Here is a 24,798-nt window from a genome sequence, read left to right on the forward strand (position 1 = left end):
CTATACTGTTTCAGTTGGCTCTGACCAAAGAGCTGCAAGTCACTCAAGTCGAAAAGTTACAGAAGGAGAATTACATGCTTGTTTCTGACCTTGACCATTTATTGGCCTCCTTCCTTGTGTGTGTGTGTGTGTGTGTGTGTGCGTGCGTGCGTGTCTGTGTGTGTGTGTGTGTGTGTGTGGGGGGGGGCGGGGGTCAGTAGGGTGCTCCCATAAACGGATAAACCCTCCCACAAGCAATTAACAAGGCTCTTTGCCTCTAGAAGAGAAGTCGCATACGCGTCCACATCTGCTCGCTCAACACACATTCTCGTACCCTCCGTTATACATCTGTCAAGCGGTGAGTTACTTTTTATATTAATTAATGCATTTTTAATTATAATTTGGTTGACTTTTATTCGTTGTTGCCTGACCTCTTGTTTGAACCTGCAAAGGTCCATATGGAAACTGTATAACGCATAGATTTATATCGAGTTTTGTCAAAATTGTCGTGCGCAATATATGTTGTAGGCCTGTTGAAGTTTGGCCTTCATTCTTCAACAGTTTTGCGCAAAGTTTCACATGAATTCATATGTGAGACTGATCGTGCATTCGCTCTATTCCTCTCTTGTAGACTAAATTTGAACCGAAATCGACTGAAACATGATCTCTTCAACTGCTTATTTCTTTTTGTAGTTGTCTAAAAGCCAAACTAATGCCTTTATTTTACCAGTTGTGTAAATCGGTCAGTCATAGTGAAAGAGAGTCGTGCACGGACAACTTGTTACTAGGCTTGATATAATTTCCAGGCATAGGCTGCGTCAGTTATACAACACATTCCCTGGAAGAGAAAAGTGTCATCATTGAGTTGTGTGTGGGTGTGGGTGTGTGTGCGTGTGTCTCAGATTCTCGGTCTGTGTCTGTGTGAGAGAGAAATGTATTTTAATATTTGGTCATGCACAGTGACAACCAAATTTATGTTCAGTAGATAGTTATCATATCTCACCTAACACATTTGCATTATCCCAAGGTGTTGTTGATTTGAGTGCAACGATAGTTTCTCGTCTATCTCGTCCGAGCAGAACCAGACAGCCAGTTCATTCATACACAGGCAAGCACAGATAGCTGAGGTTACTGGTAGAGGAGCGCACTATTTCTACAGTGTCACATGTTTCATGGTTTTACATGTTTATAACCTAAATCTCAGTCTTTAAAACTGAAACAATACGCATTAATATTTGCCAATACGTGTTCTCATCTTTAACACAGGTGTTGAGAATGCAAGATTAAAAATGATATGCAGATTTTTTGAGTCAGTTTCCAACCAGGAGAACATATATATCTCCTAAGTGATCTTTCACGTTCACTAGAAAGGCATGCTGGGAAATATGCAAATATACAGGGTTTTTACATCATACAGTGTTCAAACAACACCCCCAGTGTTTAGTGTTTAAAATCCTAATGCCTTGTACTGTGTTCATGTGATTAAAAAGTCACACAGCAAATAAATATGTTCTGGTGTTTACAATCTAAACACTGTTACAGGCTTTCATTTAAATTTTCAATACCTTCCCAGTGTTACAGAAAAGTGTTTAATTATGTGTTCAGATCCTAAACACTTAGTTTTACAGTGTAATGATGTGTAATGATTGGTTTTACAGTTATCATACAATAACATCGCTGATGTGAAATGCATCAGTCAAAGTAGTGGTTTCATAATTATCTTTGCTTCTATTTTCAGTTTAATCTGAGCCATTTTCTTTATGTTCGTATTCTTATATTGTATTAATTCTTATTGTCGTTGCATTGTCGAGAAGGAACCTGTAAGTAAGCATTTTGTTGGACAGTGAATACCCAGTGTATCCCGTAGCATACATAAGCCAAATAAAAACATGTAATTTTAAACTTAAATTAGTCTCCCTCATCGTCCTTGTGTCATTTAAATGTAAAGAAAGCATACTGAAGCCAGGTTTATGTCACCATAATCTTGTCCTGTGCGCCTGTGATACCAATCTAATTTCTTTGTAGTAGGCCACCACTACTTTCAGAGGAAGTAGCACATTTTCACATATAGAGTTGTGTTAATGCTTTCGGTATCTAGGGCTTCAAATATAATCGCTTCTCAAAAAATGATCAACTAGGTGGTCAAGATAACATGGGTATTTATAACCTCAGTAATGACCGTTGTTAGTTGACTACTACAACCCTAGACTAACAAACCCTACCTGAGGTCCTGTTGAGCTAGGCAATAACTTTGGTTCCCTAAACAACATTTATGACAGGTCTGCCTCTCTCTCACTCCTCTCTCTCTCTCGCTCTCTCGCTCTCTCTTTTTCTCTCATTCTCTGTCCATTTCTCTTTAAAAGCCTGTCTTTTTCATTTAAAAGATGGCATATGCAGTCAAATTACAACAGACAATGCATCGATGAAAACAGTGACGGTAAAGGTTAGAAATGAGAAACTGTCACCATTTTTGAGGAACATTGAGATACGATCATGTTCTCTCTTCCTCTCAGAGCCATCATGGTGTCCCACAAGGAATTTGTGGCCGCTGGGAAGGAGACAGGGCTGCAGGTGTGGCGTATTGAGAACATGGACCTGAGGCCAGTCCCCAAGGCTCTACACGGAAACTTTTTCACAGGAGACGCGTACATCCTCCTCTACACCACCGCAGCCCCCTCCCACTACATACACATGTGGATGGGTAAGACACACACACACACACACACACACACACACACACACACACACACTACACCTACTAGGCTCTTAACAGCCATTTCTTTAGATGTTGAAGAAATGTCACTGACCCCCCCAGCTCACATGCTTTGATAATACTCACATTCCTCAAAGTAACTACTGATCAGAGATGGACTGGACTTGAGAAAGCTATGTAGTGGAGGCTATGTAGTAGTGAAAGCTATGTAGTGGAGGACTTGCTTTCGTCCAATCTTCTTAGGTCAATGGTTACTTTGAGAAAGAGAGGAGTTATTGGATCTGGGTCAACGGCAGACATGACACAGACAGACTAGAATGGACATATGGATGGGTTATAGATATTCCCACAGACAAATACACCAGAGGAGGCTGGTGGGGGGAGCTATAGGAGGACGGACTCATTGGAATGGTTGGAATGGAATCGATGGAACAGAGTCAAGCACGTTGTTTCCATGCGCTAGATGTGTTTGGGACCATTTCATTGATTCCATTCCAGACATTACAGTGAGCCCGTCCTCCTATAGCTCCTCCTACCAGCCTCCTCTGAAGTACACCCGTATGAATTTCAATAAGAGCGGAAGTCGTGTTCTTTCCCAATCATGAGTTACACTCGTAGAAAATGTGACTTTTTCAGAGTGTGTATGTGTGTAAACAGTAACACCCTTTAGCTGTGGTCAATTTACATGTAGACACTTTGGTAAATCTATATATAGCAGGTATTTCTTGTGCAGAAAATGTTCCGTTTTCTCACACTTGTTTTGAAGTGAGGTGACCACATGAGAAAGCATTCCCAGCAACACACATCACTATGATGCTTTGGCAATGTTGTGTTGCGATAACAATGATGTTGAAACTCTCCTTCCTTGTACTCACACTCATGTGTGAAATGTATTTGTGTAAATCTATTTGCCCTCCTGCTTTCCTGTCTTGTCTATTAGCTTAATTCAATTGGCTAAAGATATTTCGGGGCATGGTAGGCTACATACAAGTACACTTATCTTCAAAGAAAGCCCACATCAAATTAGAAAACTCTCTCTCCTCTCATTTCCTTGCTTCTCTCTCTCTCTGTCTCTCTTTCTCTCTTGCTGTCTTCCCTTCCCTCCATCTCTCCTCTGCTATAAACTTCTAGTTTGTCAGTTTGACTTCACAACAAGACAAACCAGAGTGAACCCAGTGTGCGTGCCGAGCCGCACATGGCATACCAGTTCCGGGTAGTCATTACCCACTCACAATAGACAGATGGGTCTGGACATGTTTATGTGGTACCTTACTAACAAGGCTTCATTTCTTTACTGTGGTGCTGACATTACAGATCTGACATTCTCTATCCCCTCTATCCCCCCGTTCGAGATTTGAGAGGGGTCAATGCAAAATGGCGAACATCTCCACCCACCACGGTTTAACCCCATGTTGGAGTTAAACCACAGCAACATTTACCCGTAATAAAGGATTGACTGGACCTTGGTGGATCTGATCAAACCAGTTCTACTATAGGCATTTTCTTGTACTCATTATTTGTATGTAAACTTTGGCATGAAGTCTCATTCCGTTAGCTTGGAGCAATCTCTAAAGAATTGTCCAGAACCAAAACCGGCCGTCACCAGACTATACTCCGCGGTTCAAATGAGAACACTTTGAATAAATGCTTGGAAGCAAGTCTTTGGTCTGTGCATGATTTTAGCAATTTCTCTTGTCAATGATGTCTCACTTTCTCTCCTCTTCTCTTTCTTTTCTCCAGGTGATGAGTGTTCTCAGGATGAGAGCGGAGCGGCGGCCATCTTTGCCACGCAGCTGGATGACTTCCTGGGTGGAGGGCCGGTCCAGTTCAGAGAGGTCCAGAACAATGAGTCCATCACCTTCATGGGCTACTTCAAGTCTGGCATCAAGTACAAGGTCAGTCGCTTTCAACTAACAATCAGACAGATATGAGTTGGGAGAGCAACTATTTTCCAATGTATGGTCCACTAATGACATTTTGAATGAGAGCAGTTATTTGAATGAGAGCAGTCATTTGAATGAGAGCAGTCATTTGAATGAGAGCAGACATTTGAATGATATTAGTCATTTTGAATGAGAGCAGACATTTGGAATGAGAGCAGTCATTTTGAATGAGAGCAGTCATTTTGAATGAGAGCAGACATTTTGAATGAGAGCAGACATTTGGAATGAGAGCAGACATTTGGAATGAGAGCAGACATTTTGATTGAGAACAGTCATTTTGAACGAGAGCAGACATTTTGAATGAGAGCAGACATTTTGCATGAGAGCAGTCATTTTGCATGAGAGCAGTCATTTTGAATGAGAGCAGACATTTTGAATGAGAGCAGACATTTTGAATGAGAGCAGACATTTTGAATGAGAGCAGACGTTTTGAATGAGAGCAGACATTTTGAATGAGAGCAGACATTTTGAATGAGAGCAGACATTTTGAATGAGAGCAGACGTTTTGAATGAGAGCAGTCAGTTGATGATAAGGAAGTGGTTTTTAGAAAGGTAAGGGTTAGGGCAAGAGGGGTTGGTCGTAGTGGCCTGTAATACAGTAACATCTCTGTTATAATACTACAACCATGGGGTTTGAGAGTTTTGCCCCTTGTTGTTCCTCTCACCATCTGTTTTATGTTTCCACAAAAGCCACAGTAAAGATCACAGTAATTTAACCATTTTTGTTTACCATTGGAAACTGGAAACTTCCTTCTATTTTAGAGTTGCACACTGTGTCCTTGAGGGAGAGAGAGAGCATAAGAGAGAGAGAGAAGCTAAGGCTGAATATCTGAGGTCTTTCTTACCCTGCAGTCATAAAACATTCCTTCCTGCTGCATCTATGCCATGGAAAGTTCTCTGTTTTTCTCAGGAGAACCTCTCTTCCTCAGACTGGATCTGTTTCTCATTTTGGGAATTTCATTAATAGCCACATGACAACAAGCTTTGAATTCCCTTAAGAGGAAAAGAAAAAACAAGAATTATCAATGGTGGAAACCTAAAATGATTTGAGTTAAATTGTAGTTTGGACAGTCATATCTATGATTTGCAAACGGAAATCTGTTTTTATATTCATATCTGGCAAAGTCTGTGTCTAAAAACGACAAATTAATGCTCTTGAAAGTGCATTGCAGCCTGAGGGGAGGAACCTTCACTCCTCTCTCCCAATGTGCTTTGAGAGGTAGGTGAGGAATGGGGGAAATAAGGGAAGGACCTCTGACCTTCTCATCCAATGGGTTTTGAGAAGGAGTGCGGATGCGACTAATGAAGAAAATGCAATTGAGATTCAACTATTAAAGCCCCCAAGCAGTCTTTGTAAAACATTTTTTTTATCATCGCTGCATGTCTAATAAATCACTGTGTGTGTTTATTTAATGAAAATAACTTTCCCTGAGCGGATAAGAGGCAATCCGTCATTTTGATATCGACATTAATGAGCGAACTAGGACGGACGCTAGTCAATATAACTATTTGTTCAGCACTTTTGAAATGTACAGCGATAGAATTCAGAACATGGGCCGTTCTTACAGTGTTCTCCCTGTACACCAAGTCCGAATCATAGGATAAATAAAGGGGGCATATAAGCAAACAATGAAAGCTCTTACAATATTCAATGATTACATTTCTCAAAAACATGTGCACCACCAAGTCAGAACAGTAGGCGAAATTAAGAGGGGAAAATAGACCAAATTATTAGGGTGTGGCAAATGGGCTACTAACAGCTTACTACACAACATACACTTAGTATTACTTTCTTAGCTACAGACATGTCTCCCTGGCATATTACATAATTCATGCAACAGCATACAATACATTTTTGGACTCACCTTGTTGTGCTGTGCTCACAGGAAGGTAGCGGTTGGTGTAGTGCGGCGGTGCTTCGTGGGCAAATTTAGTCATCAAACTTTGTCATCAAAGTCTGGCATTCTCTGGATTTATGGTGCTTTCAAGACAACTGGGATCTCTGGAAAAAATGTCAAATCATGATGACGTCAGTGATCTTCAGATCATAGCTCCAGAAAGAGGCCTGAGTTCCTCATTTACAATTCCCGAATTGGATTAAAGTTCAAAACGTATTTTCCCATTAGTAGCTTGTTTTCCCGAGTTCCCAGTTGTCTTGAACTCACAGATTCCTTCCAAACCACTCATTGTTGAATTTGCGATTTCCAACTTGTTGTGTAATGTTTATGTCCAATGGCCGATGAGCACCGATACGTTTTATGTATAATATCTCGTCATTATTTCTCTTCATATGACAAGGATTAAAAAGGATTTGCCAGTAGATTGTCAACTTGATTCGTGATGATAATGATGACTGCTAGCTAAGATTTGGAAAGTATGATGTTGACAGTCCAATCAAAGCTACTGTAGATATAACGCGATTTGACATCATTTTATCTGTGGCCAATGACCTTGAGCCTTCTTGGATGGGCGCTTCTAATGTAACTCTATGACATCACCCAAGGGGCTAGAATTTTCTAAGTCCACCCTTAGACTTGGAGGTGACATAGTGTCCCCGTGAATGAGGGTTTTCTAATGATCAATTAGCCTTTTAAAATGATTAACTTGGATTAGCTAACACAACGTGCCATTTGAACACAGGAGTGATGGTTGCTGATAATGGGCCTCTGTACGCCTACGTAGATATTCCAGCTACAATAGTCATTTACAACATTAACAATATCTACGCTGTATTTCTGATCAATTTGATGTTATTTTAATGGACAAATTTTTTTGCTTTTCTTTCAAAAACAAGGACATTTTTAAGTGACCCCAAACTTTTGAATGGTAGTGTTTTTTTTGTGTGACATTGTTTGCAAACTGATATGTGACATGTATTAATGCCAAAAGAAGATGCAAAACAGGCAAGACCAATAAAAAAACGTGTGGCTCAAAACAGGCTCTGCTCCACCTGCCCTGAATGACTGGTCTCCACTGACACCAGCTGTATATCACTTGATTCTCATTCAGAAAATCCTTTCCTGAATCGGCTGATGTTGCACGGTAATTTCCCCACATAACTAAAGAGCTAGACATCAAATGCGCATCAAACAACTGTTATGCGTAACAATTAAAGAACCCCTTTAATGACAGGATTGATTTTTGTTTGATTCATCTGGTTAAAGTTACAATATTCTTTCTGTTGGTGGCATTTGATTTTGCAATGCATACATTGTTTGGGATATGTGTGCCCATGAAAACTGTTTTCACACCGTGACATAGGGATATACTTCCGAGATCGCCATACAAGGAGTCCAACAGCAATATCATGGATTTTGTCATTCGATGTGTAATTCAATTGTTAAATGCTTAGTATATGATATAATGACAAACAGCAGTATGATAAATGTAAGGAAAGAAAGGTAGTGTTTAAACATAGGTTTTGATTCAACTCGTGAATTATATTGAATGTATCTATGTCACCTCTTTATATCTTAATGTATTCACATGAGAAAAAAAAGGCAAATGATTACTAATGACTTTCTAACAGCTCAAACAGTTGTCCACTACAAGAAACACTCACTGGTACCCTAGTTTATCGAGAGACCCACCAGGAAAAAAAGACTCTGATCTCCTCTTCACTCTTTCACCTAATTTGACCCCTCCCATCACAGCAAGGGGGTGTGGCCTCAGGCTTCCAACACGTCGTGACCAATGACATGAGCGTGAAGCGCCTGTTGCACATCAAGGGGAGGCGGGCCATCCGAGCCACAGAGGTGGCCCTGTCCTGGGCTAGCTTCAACCAGGGAGACTGCTTTATCGTGGACCTGGGAAAGGTAACTCTCGTCTACGCAGTACAGCCTTGGTGAAATGTAGACCTGTGGATATACACTACCGATCAAAAGTTTTAGAACACCTACTCATTAAAAAGTTTTTTCTTTATTTGTACTATTGTAGAATAATAGCAAAGACATAAAAAATATGAAATAACACATATGGAATCATGTAGTACCAAAAAAGTGTTAAACAAATCAAAATATATTTTATATTTGAGATTCTTTAAATAGCCACCCTTTGCCTTGATATCAGCTTTGCACACTCTCGGCATTCTCTCAACCAGCTTCATGGGGTAGTCACCTGGAATGAATTTCAATTAACAGGTGTGCCTTCTTAAAAGTTCATTTGTGGAATTTCTTTCCTTCTTAATGTGTTTGAACAGTCAGTTGTGTTGTGACAAGGTAGGGGGTATAGAGAAGATAACCCTATTTGGTAAAAGACCAAGTCCATATTATGTCAAGAACAGCTCAAATAAGCAAAGAGAAACGACAGTCCATCATCTCTTTAAGACATGAAGGTCAGTCAATACAGAAAATGTCAAGAACTTTGAAAGTTTCTTCAAGTGCAGTCACAAAAATCATCAAGCGCTATGATGAAACTGGCTCTCATGAGGACGACCACAGGAATGGAAGACCCAGAGTTACCTCTGCTGCAGAGGATAAGTTCACTATAGTTACCAGCCTCATATAAATGAGCCCCAAATAAATGCTTCACAGAGTTCAAGTAACAGACACATCTCAACATCAACTCTTCAGAGGAGACTGTGAGAATCAGGCCTTCATGGTCGAATTGCTGCAAAGAAACCACTACTAAAGGACACCAATAAGAAGAAGAGACTTGCTTAGGCCAAGAAACACGAGCAATGGACATTAGACCAGTGGGAGTCCTTTGGTCTGGAGTCCAAATTGGAGATTTTTGGTTCCAACCGCCGTGTTTTTGTGAGATGCGGTGTGGGTGAACGATGATCTCTGCATGTGTATTTCCTACCATAAAGCATGGAGGAGGAGGTGTTATGGTGTGGGGGTACTTTGCTGGTGACACTGTCTGTGATTGATTTAGAATTCAAGGCACACTTAACTAGCATGGCTACCACAGCATTCTGCAGCGATATGCCATCCCACCTGGTTTGGGCTTAGTGGGACTATCATTTGTTATTCATCAGGACAAAAGACCCAACACACCTCCAGGCTGTGTAAGGGATATTTTACCAAGAAGGAGTGTGATGGAGTGCTTTATCAGATGACATGGCCTCCTCAATCCCCCGACCTCAACCAAATTGAGATAGTTTGGAATGAGTTGGACCGCAGAGTGAAGGAAAAGCAGCCAACAAGTGCTCAGCATATTTGGGAACTCCTTCAAGACTTTTGGAAAAGCATTCCAGATGAAGCTAGTTGAGAGAATGCCAAGAGTGTGCAAAGGGGTGGCTATTTGAAGAATCTTAAATATAAAATATATTTTGATTTGTTTAACACTTTTTTTTGGTTACTACATGATTCCATATGTGTTATTTCATAGTTTTGATGTCTTCACTATTATTATAGAATGTAGAAAATAGTAAAAATTAAGAAAAACCCTTGAATGAGTAGGTGTTCTAAAACCTTTTGAATGATGATGTAGGTGTTGGTATTTGAAAGCTAGAGTCGGAGCTTTTAGCTAAGTTATATGATGAGCAAAATGATGTGGCTACACCATTGAAGGGACTCTGTAGTCGGTAGAATTGGTGAAATGATCACCATTAACCTGAACACATATTTACAGCACCTCACATCTCTGTGTAAATCATGCATTGACGTCAATGATTATTTGTATAACATTTCAAGTTAGGCATCTCAGAATAGGAGTTCAAGCCTGAAGGGCTATAGCTAAGTAACATGCAGAAGCAAAAATGATGTAAACCAGAAATCACATAGCTGAATTTCAATACACGTATAGATCCCTTAGGCTTCGAAAAGACATGTAACTAGGTGACACTGGAAAGCTAGCTAAACCTTTTGTTCCTCATCTTCTCTACTCTACCTCTTCCTCAGGATATCTACCAGTGGTGTGGCAGTGAGTGTAACCGTTTTGAGCGTCTGAAGGCCTCCCAGGTGGCCATTGACATCAGGGACAACGAGAGGAACGGCAGGGCCAAACTCCACATGGTGGAGGATGGGGCTGAGCCACAGGCACTTACTGAGGTGAAGGATAGGGACACACACACACACACACACACACACACACACAGACACACACACAGACAGACAGACACACACACACACACACACACACACACACGCATGCATGTACCAACACACACACACAAGAAAATCAATCATACTTATACACGTACAGTATCCAAGTAACATTCAAACAACATTCAAATAGTCATCATTGGACGTGGTAATTACTGTATAACATATCATAAAATGGCGCTATACATTTTTTAGGCGTTTCCTGGTTATTGAAATCGCCTTCACCCTGGGAATGCAGATGGGTACAAATGCCTTTTTCTGTACCCTGTGCCACTTCTATGCCTTAGCCTTTTGCTAAACTGCCCCCCCCCCCCAAACAAGTATATGGCAATTGTCTCTAAGACTAACGAGAGAGAAAAGGATAAATAAAAAGGGGGAGAGAGATAGAGAACGTGAATAAGAGAGAGAAAAGAGAGACTGGCCATGCATGTGTATGGGGCCAGGAACAAGGATTCTCTGTGTTTCTGTATGAAGCTAATCTTCCATGTTGGATCCTCATAGGCTCTGGGGCCCAAACCCAGTATCCCCCCTGGCACACCCGATGATGAGAAGGTGGACACCTCCAACAGGAAGAAGGGTGCCCTCTACATGGTAACTGATGTTACTGCACTTTGCTGTTTACCATCAGCATCATGATTTGCCATTGTTCTTATCTTATTGTTCTCTTCTCATGATTATGGTGTTATCCATTTCAGTTCTCACGTATTGTTGATCTCTCAAGCTTATTGACGTACATTGTAGATCTCTGATGTTGTATCTATTTGTTGATTCCATATTGATCCCTTATTTATACATGGGAATCCGTAGAGAAGAACACATTGCTTTTCAAGGGAGTACTGTCAACATATGTACAGGATGAGTATGTGTCTGTTGATATCTAATCCCTGTGTTTTGTAGATCTCCGATGCCTCTGGCTCTATGAAGTCGTCGTCGGTGGCCTCCTCCAGCCCCTTCAAACAGGCCATGCTGACCGCTGAGGAGTGCTACATCCTGGACAACGGAGTGGACAAGAACGTCTTCGTATGGAAAGGTAGGCTACTCTTCTCCTCTCCACTCTGCTTTTGAAACATTTGCCAGGATATCGATCATTATGTGACGCACTTCGACGAGGCAAGTCGATTATCGGAAAATATGTCACTTCTGGGGAAACGGCTCCGTCTGGTTAAAAAATAGTTCCGGGGCATAAATGGCTACCTCAACGTGTAATATTTTACAGCACTCTTTTCAGAGTTCTCTCTTTACGTATTTGTTTTCGCGATCGTCTGTTTTTTTTTTCAAGAGTCGCGTTGAGTCGGGTTGATAATTCAGCATCCCTATCTGTTTCCCCATCACAGGACCCAAGGCCAACACATCAGAACGTAAAGCAGCCATGTCTGCAGCCCAGAAGTTCATCAAAGAGAAGGGCTACTCCGATAAGACACAGGTACACTGATGGAATAAAACATTTGGACCATTCCTAGGTCTTGGTCAGGCACTACTAGGAAATGGTCCAAATGTTGTTGGCCATGTCCACTTTCAACAAACAAAAAAGTTTGAACGATAATGAATATAAAGAAAGATTGATAGTTTCACATAACCATAATTCCAAGTCTCATTTATCACTCAGCTATTGGAACGAACGTGAGATGAATTGGTGGTTTATGGCAAACAAAAAAAATGTGCGTTTCTTCTTCGGCCCTGCAGATCCAGGTACTTCCAGCAGGAGGCGAGACCACTCTTTTCAAGCAGTTCTTCAGTGACTGGAAGGACAAGGACCAGACCACAGGTCCCAGTAAGGCCTACAGCATAGGCCGCATTGCCAAGGTGGAGCAAGTGCCCTTCGACGCCTCCACCCTCCACTCCAACAAAAACATGGCCGCCCAGCATGGCATGGTGGATGATGGTAAAGGCAAAGTCCAGGTAAAACACATAATACTGGACTACAATGGAAATAACTAAGTCAAGGGTCTCAAACTAATTTTTCCCAGGGTCTGTCTGTTTATATTTACATAGACAACCACGGGCCGTATTATATCGGCTTGTGGGCCGGATCTGGCCCACCACCCGAACGTTTCAGACCCCTGAACTAAGTCTTTGGACTTTACTGTGTTTCTATCTTAAATTTAGGAAAGTCCAGGCAAATACAAGGTTTTGAAGCAGCAGTCAGGGTGCTGGGCACTTTCAGAACAAATCAGGGCAGCAACATAATGTTGAAAATGATATTGTGATTGAGCACCCCTAACTATTGCTTTGGTTTCAGATCTGGCGTGTTGAGGATGGTGATAAAGTGGCTGTGGATCCCTCCTCCTATGGCCAGTTCTATGGAGGAGACTGTTACCTCATCCTCTACAGCTACAGACTGGGAGGCAGGGAGCAGCACATAATCTACACCTGGTCAGTACATATGACATCATCCACAACTATGCTGTAAACATGACATCATTTATTTACACCTAGTGAGTGCAAATGACTAATCATCTACTGTGCACCTGGACAGTGCAAATGACATCGACGCCAGGTTTGTGTAGAACAAATCAATTACACAAAGGGGGCATTTTACCTAACCCGAACCTGTTCTTGAATATTCTGAAACACTTCCACGTGTCCTGTATCTGAAATGTATCTGAAATGAGCATGGCAAACTGACTCAATACTTTTATCCCATATTTGATACCTGTTGGAAGGCCCGAATACGGTGTGGTTAACATGTTTGTTGGTTTGTGTGTGTGTGTGTATCAGGCAGGGGCTGAAGTGCACCCAGGATGAGCTGGCTGCCTCTGCCTTCATGACAGTGAAGCTGGATGACTCTATGGGAGGAGCCCCTGTTCAGGTGGGTCTCTTTACTCTCCAGCTCATCTTCCTGTCCACAACGCAATCCGTGTCAATAGCACAGCACAGTCAATAGCTATGACGGTGTGGCATTTTTATTCGTAAGGGCACTGGACAAAGCACTTTCAGTCAATAGTTCAAAGGTTGTCAAGCCATTGCATTTATTGTGGTTCATAACGCCGATAAAATAAAAATGATACAAAATGATTAACCAGGTAGGCCAGTTGAGAACAAGTTCTAATTTATAACTGCGACCTGGCCAAGATAAAGCAAAACAGTGTGACAAAAAACAACAACACCGAGTTACACATGGGATAACAAAAGTACAGTCAATAACAATTGAAAAATCTATATACAGTGTGTGCAAATTGAGTAAGGAGGTAAGGCAATAAATAGGCCAGAGTAGCAAAGTAATTACAATTGAGGAAATTAACACTGGAGTGATAGATGTGCAGGTGATGATGTGGAAGTAGAAATACTGGTTTGCAAAAGTGCAAAAAAAGTAAATAAAAACAATATGGGGATGAGGTAGGTAGTTGGATGGGCCATTTACAGATGGGCTGTGTACAGCTGCAGCGATCGGTGAGCTGCTCAGATAGCTGATGCTTAAAGTTAGTGAGGGAGATATAAGTCTCCAGCTTCAGCGATTTTTGCAATTCGCTCCAGTCATTGACAGCAGAGAACTGTAAGGAAAGGTGGCCAAAGGAGGTGTTTGGGTGTTTGGGGATGAACAGTGAGATATACCTGCTGGAGCGCGTGCTACAGGTGGGTGTTGTTATGGTGACCAGTAAGCTGAGATAAGGCGGAGCTTTACCTAGCAAAGACTTATAGATGGCCTGGAGCCAGTGGATCTGGCGTCGAATGGGTAGCGAGGGCCAGCTGACGAGAGCATACAGTTCGCAGTGGTGGATGGTATATGGGGCTTTGGTTACAAAACGGATGGCACTGTGATAGACAGTATCCAGTTTGCCTGTGCATGTATGATCTTTTGCCAAAGGCAGCTGCTGCGTTGGTATCCAGTCTCTAGCAAACAAGGTCATATTATTGAGTCTCTTATGCACTTTGTCCTGTCTTTATAGACAGAATAATTGTGTGGAAAGGTTTTGATACTGACCAGCAGAGGGCAATCACTCTTGGTTTTGCTTCCAGTTGGGTGTTTCAAGCAGTTTTGTGTTTAACATTTTAATGGGTACCACCATATTGGCACATAATGTTACATCGTGACAGTTCGGTATATTAAGGAAAGCAACCTTTGCCTCATTTTTCACTAAATCAACAGAATGACCCATCACTTTAGAATGTTTTTTCTTAATCTACATCATTATGTGTCCATGTTTGTCTATTTCCCCCTACAGGTGCGTGTGACCCAGGGCCAGGAACCCCCCCACCTGATGAGCCTGTTCCAGGGCAAGCCAATGATGGTCCACATTGGAGGAACGTCCCGTAAAGGAGGACAGACGGACACTGGCAGCACACGACTCTTCCACATTCGGCAGTCCTCCACCCGCGCTACACGAGCTGTAGAGGTGAGTTCTCAGTGTGTCTATGTGTGAGGGAGAGGAACAGATAAGTTTGGTCGGGTTCAACAGGGGTATATTATTTACCGGTACAAGAAAATATATGTGAAAATATGAAATGCAAATATTATAACTGAATATATGAATATATCTGAATGAATATGACTTTGAATGTTATACCTGTACCCGTAACTAGGGCTGTTGGGTTAATCATTTTACCGCCACACTGGCAGTCATGTGTCATGACCGCAGTAAAATTCCACGGGACCGCTGAGTAACGGTAATCTCCTTTTATGCACTCTGGACATGCTTGGTAGTACCCATCTCGCTAATGACCATCAGGTCGCCAATAGTCTGGTACTCGGGGCTCTATTGCCCCTCCATCAGGTCCTAATGGCCTGGTACTCAGGGCTCTGTTGTTCCTCCATCAGGTCCTTATAGTCTGGTACTCATCAGGGCTCTATTGTCTCTCCATCAGGTCCTAATGGCCTGGTACTCAGGGCTCTGTTGTTCCTCCATCAGGTCCTAATGGTCTGGTACTCAGGGCTATATTGTACCTTCATCAGGTCCTAATGGCCTGGTACTCGGGGCTCTGTTGTCCCTCCATCAGGTCCCAAACACTTATCAACGCAGTATCATTCTTTTAAAACTCACCTCACTGTGATGATCAATTTGAAGAAAGAAACAGAAAGAAAACATGGTCATTGTGGATGTTGTTTTAAATCCTCACACAACCAAATGGACAAATGGCTTCTTAAGGTGATGATTAATTCAAAACATCCAAACGCATATTAGAGCTTATGCATACGCATATGCCTATGTATATATGAGCCCATGCCCAAAATAATACCGAAATTAAAATATTGAGAGTCTGGGAGAGAACGTACTGAATAGGCCTAGGCGATGCTGTTGGATCATTGATTGTGCAGTGCGGCTTATAGAGTTAGCCTACAAGTATAGTGAATTTGTATTTGATTTGGAATAGCCTAGTAATAGGGATTTAAAAAATATATTTTAAATGAATTAATAGGCTGTCACATTACCTTTAGCTACAGAATATCTCATCATCATGCGTTTCCATGAGGGGCTGGCAACAGTTTAATGAAATATGTTTAGTTGCTATTGATGTTTCAGAACATATTTTACTTGGTTTCCCAAATTAAGCACCTGGTACCTACAGGAGCAGGGTTGGAGAGCCCATTGCATGGAGTTTGGTCGGAATATAACCGGTAGCCCAGCGTGGTTGATGCGTGAGGTGAAATAACCGGAGTAGCCTACCTGGCATGATTGAAAAACGAACAGGCGGGAAAGTGGCCTCCATTCGCTATTCGAGTGCATATGGATGACATCGTTTTTCCCCTGTTCTTGCCCATTTGATAATGGTCCATTCTGAAACTAAACTAATTTGACATATTATTAAAGATAAGATTACATTGAGAATAGTCTGATGGGTGAAAATATGATCACTTGATGAGAGAACAACATGTGCAGCCTGAGGCAAGGAGCAGAGCGCATGCTTTTTTTGCGACTTTCTCAAATCATCAGTAGCCTATAGTCAGTCGCATCATGCAGCCCATATATGTTTTGATTTCTACGACGTTCCAAAGTTTGTATCATTCACAACTAAAGATGCCAAATAACTCCAAATCTAGCTTATAGGACCTGTTTCAAATGAGCACTTTTATGCTCAATTTAGCCACTTCATCTGCACACTCGTTCTGGAATGGGAAAAATATCCTCTCTATTTTATTCAGCTAAGTTCAATTATATTCTTCTTACTATAAAATCATATAATATAAAATAATGACATGGGACTTATAAGCGTAACTTATCTGCTAAATAAACAAGCCTACAGCCTATGGCATGGCGCATAGCCAGACAAAGAGGAGGCCAACTCATATTCTGTTCTTCGGAAATACATTTTCTTCATATCATAATGTTTCTTTAGACCTGCCTGAAATAAAGAATGGATTTATTGTTATGGCGTATATTAAATTGCTTTATTAGACTTTTGTCAATGTAGATGTTCCAAAGGCTCGCATCAGTGGCTTGTATGCGTGGAGGCCTGGTGATACTGAATGTGTTTATATGAATTAACGGTCAATTACAGTGAGAACAATAACCGTCTGAAAAAATTGTATGACCGCCACAGCAATATGCTGTAACCCCCTTCTGAATAAATTACAAACAAAATAAAAAGTTGAGATAATGACCATCGGTGTGGGTGGAGGATTGACAGGCCCTTAGAAGAACATCTAAGACTATAATATAGTAGAAGTATAGAAACAGTGTAGGATAAGAAGTAGGATTCTAATTTTACCAGACCACTTCTGAACACCTCTTGTATTTTTCTTCCTGTCAGGTAGAGCCCTCCGCTTCCTTCCTGAATGCCAATGACGTGTTTGTGCTCAAATCTCCCGATGCCATGTTTGTGTGGAGGGGGGTGGGCGCCAGCGAGGAGGAAATGGCCGCCGCCAAGCATGTGGTGGGCATCCTGGGTGGCAGTGCCAGTGATGTGTCTGAGGGCAAGGAGCCAGGTAAGGATTCCATGTAGTTTTCCATCTTTATTGTATTAGTGGGGTGCATCTTGATAGTCCAACGTGTCTTCCTCTTCTTGTCTTATCTCCTTCATCTACACTAGGCTGAAATCACAGGATAGGTAAAGGCTATTTGGTGGTGGCTTCCTCTCATGTATTTGCTTGACTATCTAACTTTTTTTCAGATCAGTGTTGATGAAGGAAAGGTTACAAGGAGAGGAAACAACTTTAGACAATTGAAATGTGCCCCTAAAACAACACAGGAAAGAGTTAACATCACACATGCTAATATCACAACAAAACATGATAGTTCCGAAGAACCAATGAAATTAATCTATGCTGGTCTTACCTGTCCTAGCTGGGTTCTGGTCTGCCCTTGGAGGAAAGAAGGAGTACCAGACCTCCAAGGGTCTGCAGAACATGGTCAAACCTCCACGCCTGTTTGGCTGCTCCAACAAGACCGGATGCCTCAGTGTAAGTGATGGGAGTGTTGTTGAGTGTGTCTATAGTAGTGTCTCGCTTGGATAGATAGATGACTACTCAATTCAACCCCAAATGAGAAATTCAGTGTCACTCAGAAGGAGAGAACATTGCATAGGTAACACAATGTGGAATACTACAATGCAAAAGTCCAATGTGCCCATGTTTCACAGTGCTGTATTTTAATCCTCCAATCACCAGGTGGAAGAGGTTCCTGGAGACTTCCAACAGTCTGACCTGGCCACTGATGATGTCATGTTGCTGGACACCTGGGACCAGGTGAGTGAAGCTCCCCCATCATAATCATAATTCACAAGCTTGTTCATCTTCTGCTCTCAAAAAACAATGCAGAGTGAATCTGAAAGTCTACAAGCTAACAGCATGTGTGGCCTCCCAACAGATCTTCCTCTGGATCGGTAACGATGCGAATGCGGAAGAGAGGTCTGGAGCACCCAAAATAGGTACGAGAACACGCAGAGAAACAAACTTTTACAGTGGCCCCTACTTAGGATCCAGACGGGGGTCACAACTGATTAAGAAGAACATGAGTTATCTTATGACGCTCATTGTATCTACCTATATAATCAAAGGATGACCTTTATATTTGTAAAAGGTTGTTTTCTCCCTCACCATTGCATACAGTTGAACTTGAAATTGGTTTCAGCCTATGGTTAAAGCTTCACTTTCTGTGGCCTTCATAAAAAAAATTCTGGATCAAAGCATATGAGTTCCTTTTGTGACATAACATAACAGTACTGTATTTCTGGTTTCTCTCTTTAACTAGAGACTTGGACTGTCAATATACAGGAATAATGTTAATGCTCCCTCCCTCCCTCCCTATCCCCCTTTCCCTCCCTCCTTATCCCCCTTTCCCTCTCCACTCCCTCTCTCCCCCCCACCCCTCTCCTCTCTCCCCTTCCCTCTCTCTCTCTCCCCATCCCTCTCTCTATCTCCCTCTCTAGCTAAGGACTATGTGGACTCAGACCCCTCTGGACGCAGAGGGCTGCCCATCTCCACCATCAAACAGGGGGCAGAACCCCCAACCTTCACTGGCTGGTTCCAGGCTTGGGACCCCAAAATGTGGGAAACAGACCCTCTGGAGAGAATCCGTGCAGCATTCTAAATGCATAACTCCACCCACCCCCTTACCCATCTGCCACTTGCCCATACCCATTCCCTTGCCACTCCCATGCACTGCTGTTTGGGAGTTTCTGCCTCTATTCTGTACCAGTGCATTGCACCGCTCTGTTACTCTAGCTTGAAAAAAATGACATAATGTTGTCGTTTTTAAATATGTATGAAATGTCTGCCTAGCATGTTTTTACATTTCCTGTTAGAGCATATATTTGGGAGCCTTCTCACTCCAGTAGGCCTAGTGTTTTGAATCCAAAAGGTATTTTTTGCACTTCGTCTTGATATGTGATGCATGCTGCATTTTAACAAGATAAACTACATGGTCAAAAGTATGTGGACCTGCTCATCGAACATCTCATTCAAAAATCATGGACATTAATATGGAGTTGGTCCATGTTTGTCTATGGAGATTGTGTGCTCATTTTGATACATCCGATTTGATATATCCGTCAGCAATAGGTGTGGCTGAAATCCACTCATTTGAACGATGTCCACATACTTTTGTATATGTAGTGTATCTAACTGAAAAAATACATGATATCTTTTTTACATTATTTTTTGATTATTCTGAAATGCTATTACAGATGGCTTTTAAATAAATTCCTAGTATTTTAAAGGATTGTGTTCTGTAGACTGTGGTAGAAATAAGAACATGTTGGTAGCCTACATTTTCTATGTTGACAGGAGGCCACACGGACAGGAATGACAGCAGACCAGTTTCACACTTTTAATATCAGTACAACCTCTTTCTTCCATGTAACATTTCACTGTCTTCTGAAGTTGGTCAAATGGTAGGGGAAAAAACGTCTCTAACTTATGAGAACAGACAATCATAGTAGCCGTCTAGGATACTTTAAAAAAGGAAGACGCCAAGAGAATGTTACCCTTTTACGCTTCATTTGGCCAAGGAGAATTGACAGAATTCCTTCTTCCCGCTTGTAGAGCTACAGTGGCAGAGCGCTTGGCATGATTGACAGGGTGACCTTGATCGAACTGCTCATCAGCCAGTCTCGCGGGAGCCTGGGCGGACAGCTCTTTCCCGCCACTCTTCGGGAAAGTGAAAATGGTTTGCTGCTTGCCATGGCTCGAAGAAATGACATGAAAGCTTCTTATACATTCGCTTTCACAGCTGTACAGGCCTACGGGGACTTCATGAGAAACTGAGAAAGGTTCATAGAGAAACAAAGAGCTGAAAGCTTTCTGTTTTTCTGCAAGAGAGGAATAAGCCTATAGGGTAGGCCTATATATATGAGTGAGTGACCCACAAGGCAGGCCTGTGTAGGTAAGGCATTCTGGTAAAATAAATATGCTGAGTGCCTTTTAATAGGTTGAAAGCTTTTGGTTAGGCCTCATCTAAGTATTTGATATTGTAGCTAGGCTTTTAATCTTCAGTAGGATACATCAAGTTCATTAATTGGGACTTTCCCATTCCAGAACGAGTGTGCAGATGAAGTGGCTAAATTGAGCATAAAAGTGCTAATTTGAAGTAGTCTGGCTCCCGCAGCGGTCTACGGCACTGCATCTCAATGCAAGAGGTGTCGCTACATACCCCGGTTCGATCCTGCGCTGTATCACTATTGGCCCAGCATCGTCCGGGTTAGGGGAGGGTTTGGCCGGAGTAGGCTATCATTGTAAAATCAGAATTGGTTCTTAACTGGCTTGCCTAGTTAAATAAAAATACTGTCTCCTACCACAGATGTAGGCTTCTGTAGCTAGGCCTTGGACTCCTTATTAAAGTTTAGACCTCCCAAAATCCACATGCTAAAGTGAGGTGGGAAAAGCATAGATTATCCTTGCACCCATGTCACTGTGAACATGGCGGTCACTATATATAATAATTTGACCTGTTTCTTAGACTAGGCTTCCTTCTCTTGTCACCAAGTAAAGTGACATTTGTCCTGTAACCGCTTGCGCGCGTGACAAATACGCCCACTCCTTGCAGCTCGCCTCCCTCCAACACTATCTAAAAAAAAAGGTGGTTTTAGCCTCTCAATAATAGGCTATCTTGGGCACCGAAGACAGAGATGTGATCACACAACAAAACAGTAAGCTAAAGTGTGCATAAGCTTTAATATTTGCATAAGGAGTTCATAACTTTCCATTCAATAATTTGCATGAAATCTTTACACATTAATTTCTCTAAATAAAGAAACGTGATATGATACTTTTTTTGTATAGGCTGATCCATAAATATCACACATATCCAGACTTAGGACATTTATGGACTGATAGAGTTTTTAACATTGGCAATGAGGGGAAAATCACGTCAAGATCAAAACACATCAAGCTTCACTGAAAACGTTCCTTTGCATAGCCCTTGGCTGGCATAATAGAGGCTGTTATTATTCGGACAAAAGCAACCTGGCAATTACGAACCACTATTGCTATGCTGCGGCGCTCCACAGATATTCCTGCAGTGTAGTGTTCGAGAAGGGATAGGCAGGCGTGCTATTCCGTCATGTGATTCTCCTTTTTTCTTCCTACAGTCCTCCTTCGAAGTTGATTTTCAAGCGAGGCAGTGCTGGTGCCTCCTCAATCTCGGCATCTGGAGTGCTAACTAGATGCGGTGACTTTCGTCCCGACTCACCTTATTTTTCCTCACCCGGCGTAGTTTTCAACAACTTTTTAAGATGGCCGGGGCAATTATTGAAAACATGAGCACCAAAAAGTTGGTGATCGTGGGAGTGATTCTGCTTTTGTTCCAAGCGTTTTCTTTTATGGTCGGTGGCTTGATTGGTAAGCATGGTTTTCCCAATTGTGTTCTCTTCTGTTGCAACCTTTGGCTTTGTTATTCGACATCGGCGGTTGAATATCCACTATTTGTCGAGTACATTGAATATTCTATGTAGGCCTATCAAATAATGAAAACAATGTAATTATTTAGTCTATCACTGTTGTGATTTGTCATGTCAAAGTGTTGTCTATGTAACTATTAACAATGTAGCCTTTAGCCTTTAACGAAGTTACATTGTATCAAACGTATCAACTTTTGATAAGTTGCAAGAAAAATAACTTACTGGTGGTATTCGTCTGCCTCCAACTCAATATTTCCCTCTGTATTTGCATTTACTAATACAAAGCACCTTTCCTATATTTAATAATACCGTTATTGTAAAGTATTGAGTGAATTCATTTTTAAATTGCATAGTTTTGTTTTCTCTTGAAGAATGACATATTTTACTGTAAAACACCATATGAATTGGTGTGTATAACTTCACTCCGATCCAGCACAGAACGTTGTCTGCCCCACTTCTCTCCACCTTCCTCTCATTATGTATGTCTGCTCCGTAGCCCCAGGCAGGCACCATCTCTTTATTTCCCCCTTGCATCTCCCTCTCTCCCTAAATCACAAACCCCTCTCAGCATTGCATATTTTTTACTTCTGCTGGTGCCATTTGCATGACTCTGCTCCCCACTGACACACACACACTCACGCACATACATACTCATACAAACTGCCACAAACTCAATGCCTCAGTAGTTGAGTCCTATGAAGCCTGTTGTTACAGATCCCAATCTCTGGTTAGTTTTGGCAAAACACTCCAGTCAGTCAGTCTGTCTCCTCTCTTCCCCAGAGCTGGGTGGCTGCTGATAAATGAGCTTGTTTGGGCTACTCCTGCCCAAGATAGTTTTAATGAAGCCGGATGCCTTTTGTATTTGCCCGGTGGCCGGGGCCAGCCAGGGTAATTGAGTAGAAAGGCGTTCGTCTTCCCCTGTTATTGGACAACTCCAACACAGCGTGAGGTCACTGGGCCGAGAGGCGGCCATTATTGCGGACACACTGGGGTGGAGACTGGAGGAGCTGCGTGCTCCCAGATTCTCAGGGTGCCAGGATAATTGAACTCTGGGGGGTTCCGTGGAGCTGGTTTAATTCAATTTGGCATGTCTGTGCTTGTTCACGAGTAGGCCCAAGTCCATTGTGAGGCGACATTGGCGCACCTAGCTAAGAAGACACACTCGCAGAGAGAGAGATAGTTGATACTCTTCTCAAGATGGCCTTGGATTACTTCTGAGGGGGGATGGGGGGGTGCCAAAGGCCTAGCCTCAAGGGTTATTTTATGCTGTATTATGTTTTTGTCTGTTACGCTATTGAGAGTAAATGGGCTCAACGTCGGCTAGTAATCGAGACCGGTCACACTTGATTTGGATAGTCCATCTGTAGATGCTCTACAAGGGCAAACTATCTGTTGCTAAGGTTACGCTTAGGGTTAGCATTAGGTTTAGAATATGGGTTAGGATTGGTAGATGGTAAGTTGAAATGTCACTCAGTCTGTAGAGCAACTAAAAATGGACTATCCAAAGTGTTAAGTAGGGGCGATCAGCACAGACCATGGCATCGTAATCAGATGCGTTTCCTTGTTTTAGCAGGATAAGTTATCAAGAGTGTATGAGATTTTAGAACTGAAGTAACTCCTGTCAGGCGATGCATTGCAGGTGTCTCATATTCCTTCACTTTGAGCAGGTTTTAAAGTGAATTATAGTGGCACTGATGTATACATACTAGAGTTTTGAAGTTATTTTGTTCATGGCTGATGTCTGTATCTGGCCCTGAGGGCATGGTCTGGCTCTTGTTGATACCTATTATCAATACACCCTGGTCCTTTTTATGGACCTACGGTCCCCTTAGTGACCAAGAGAGTCTTAACCACTGCTTAATCACATAACCCCTCCGAAAACCTTTTCTTACCCTGTCGATACCCTTTTCTAGTCCTCAAACCTATTCCGTCTTTCATCCCTCAAGCCTCCTTTCTCTATCTACACGGCACCATATACTCAGCTTTCTAATGCTAATGTTTAGTACCTTTCCCAACGACTAGTGAAATCCTATGAGAGAGTGGCCAACCTCATCTGGCTCATGAATCTCTATACGGATACAGTATTATGACTTGAGTGCTGGGGGCTTTCCCGGGAGCCACCTTTTTTTAAAGGGATTGGGCCTTTACTACAGGGTGTTCTGTCAACATGGTTAGAATGAATTGTCACTTTGTTTAACCAGGATTTGGCTCGGTTTGATCTTAAACTCAACTTCTTCGCGTGTGCGTACTTTGTTGAGCTTGGTAGCCGTCTGACACAAGTTAAACTCCGGAAACAACGCTTTGATTATGAGTTTGGAAATGTATTCATGTTTAAAACCTCACCATTAGCCTAACTGTGGATGAATTATTTGTAGTGCATTCTGTAATTGAAGAATATAATAGGCTTTTACATTTTTTTCCCCCTGATGATTGCACATGGTCTTTATATTTCAGCACAATAATAAAAAGTTACACAATACACATACAGCATATATATATTTTTAAACCTTTATTTAACTAGGCAAGTCAGTTAAGAACAAATTCTTATTTACAATGACGGCCATACCCGCTGGGCCAATTGTGCGCTGCCCTATGGGACTTCCAATCACGGCCGGTTGTGATACAGCCTGGAATTGAACCAGGATCTGTAGTGACGCTTCTAGCACTGAGATACAGTGCCTTAGACTGCTGCCCCACTCGGGAGCCAAGCATTGAAATGAGAACCTCAACAAAATTGCCAGTGTGGGCCGCAAAGAAAAATTCCCCCAAAACGCTTATTCCGTTATTCTATAGCTTATACCATCAAACATAGTATTAGATGAGAATTACCATTTTTATTTCTCCA

General features: G+C 42.0%; 2 protein-coding genes across 2 annotated transcripts in view; both read left to right on the forward strand.

The window, feature by feature from the left end:
* Positions 1–4: 4 nt before the first annotated feature.
* LOC139387568 (scinderin like b) lies at positions 5–19,774 on the forward strand. The gene is made up of 17 exons (XM_071133894.1): positions 5–337; positions 2,493–2,680; positions 4,433–4,587; positions 8,289–8,450; positions 10,479–10,628; positions 11,184–11,273; positions 11,580–11,712; positions 12,017–12,105; positions 12,366–12,581; positions 12,922–13,055; positions 13,401–13,491; positions 14,846–15,016; positions 17,370–17,544; positions 17,903–18,018; positions 18,226–18,303; positions 18,425–18,485; positions 18,987–19,774. The coding sequence occupies exons 2-17, from the start codon at positions 2,500–2,502 to the stop codon at positions 19,145–19,147; spliced, it is 2,163 nt and encodes a 720-aa protein (XP_070989995.1). The 5' UTR covers positions 5–337; positions 2,493–2,499; the 3' UTR covers positions 19,148–19,774.
* Positions 19,775–21,353: 1,579 nt separating this feature from the next.
* LOC139387570 (Wnt ligand secretion mediator) overlaps positions 21,354–24,798 on the forward strand; it is a 28,656-nt gene continuing 25,211 nt past the window's right edge. The window contains exon 1 of the mRNA XM_071133900.1: positions 21,354–21,894. Within this exon, the coding sequence (XP_070990001.1) occupies positions 21,789–21,894 (106 nt within the window). The 5' untranslated portion in view covers positions 21,354–21,788. The remainder of the gene's footprint in view (positions 21,895–24,798) is intronic.

Source organism: Oncorhynchus clarkii, chromosome 28 (assembly GCF_045791955.1).
Source record: "Oncorhynchus clarkii lewisi isolate Uvic-CL-2024 chromosome 28, UVic_Ocla_1.0, whole genome shotgun sequence".
NCBI classification, from domain to species: domain Eukaryota; kingdom Metazoa; phylum Chordata; class Actinopteri; order Salmoniformes; family Salmonidae; genus Oncorhynchus; species Oncorhynchus clarkii.

Coding starts and splice junctions, on each gene's coding strand:
- LOC139387568 (XM_071133894.1), top strand. CDS start 2,500: ATGGTGTCCCACAAGGAATTTGTGGCCGCTGGGAAGGAGACAGGGCTG. Junction 11,713..12,016: donor GAACGTCTTCGTATGGAAAG/GTAGGCTACTCT, acceptor TCCCCATCACAG/GACCCAAGGCCAACACATCA. Junction 18,304..18,424: donor TGCTGGACACCTGGGACCAG/GTGAGTGAAGCT, acceptor GCCTCCCAACAG/ATCTTCCTCTGGATCGGTAA.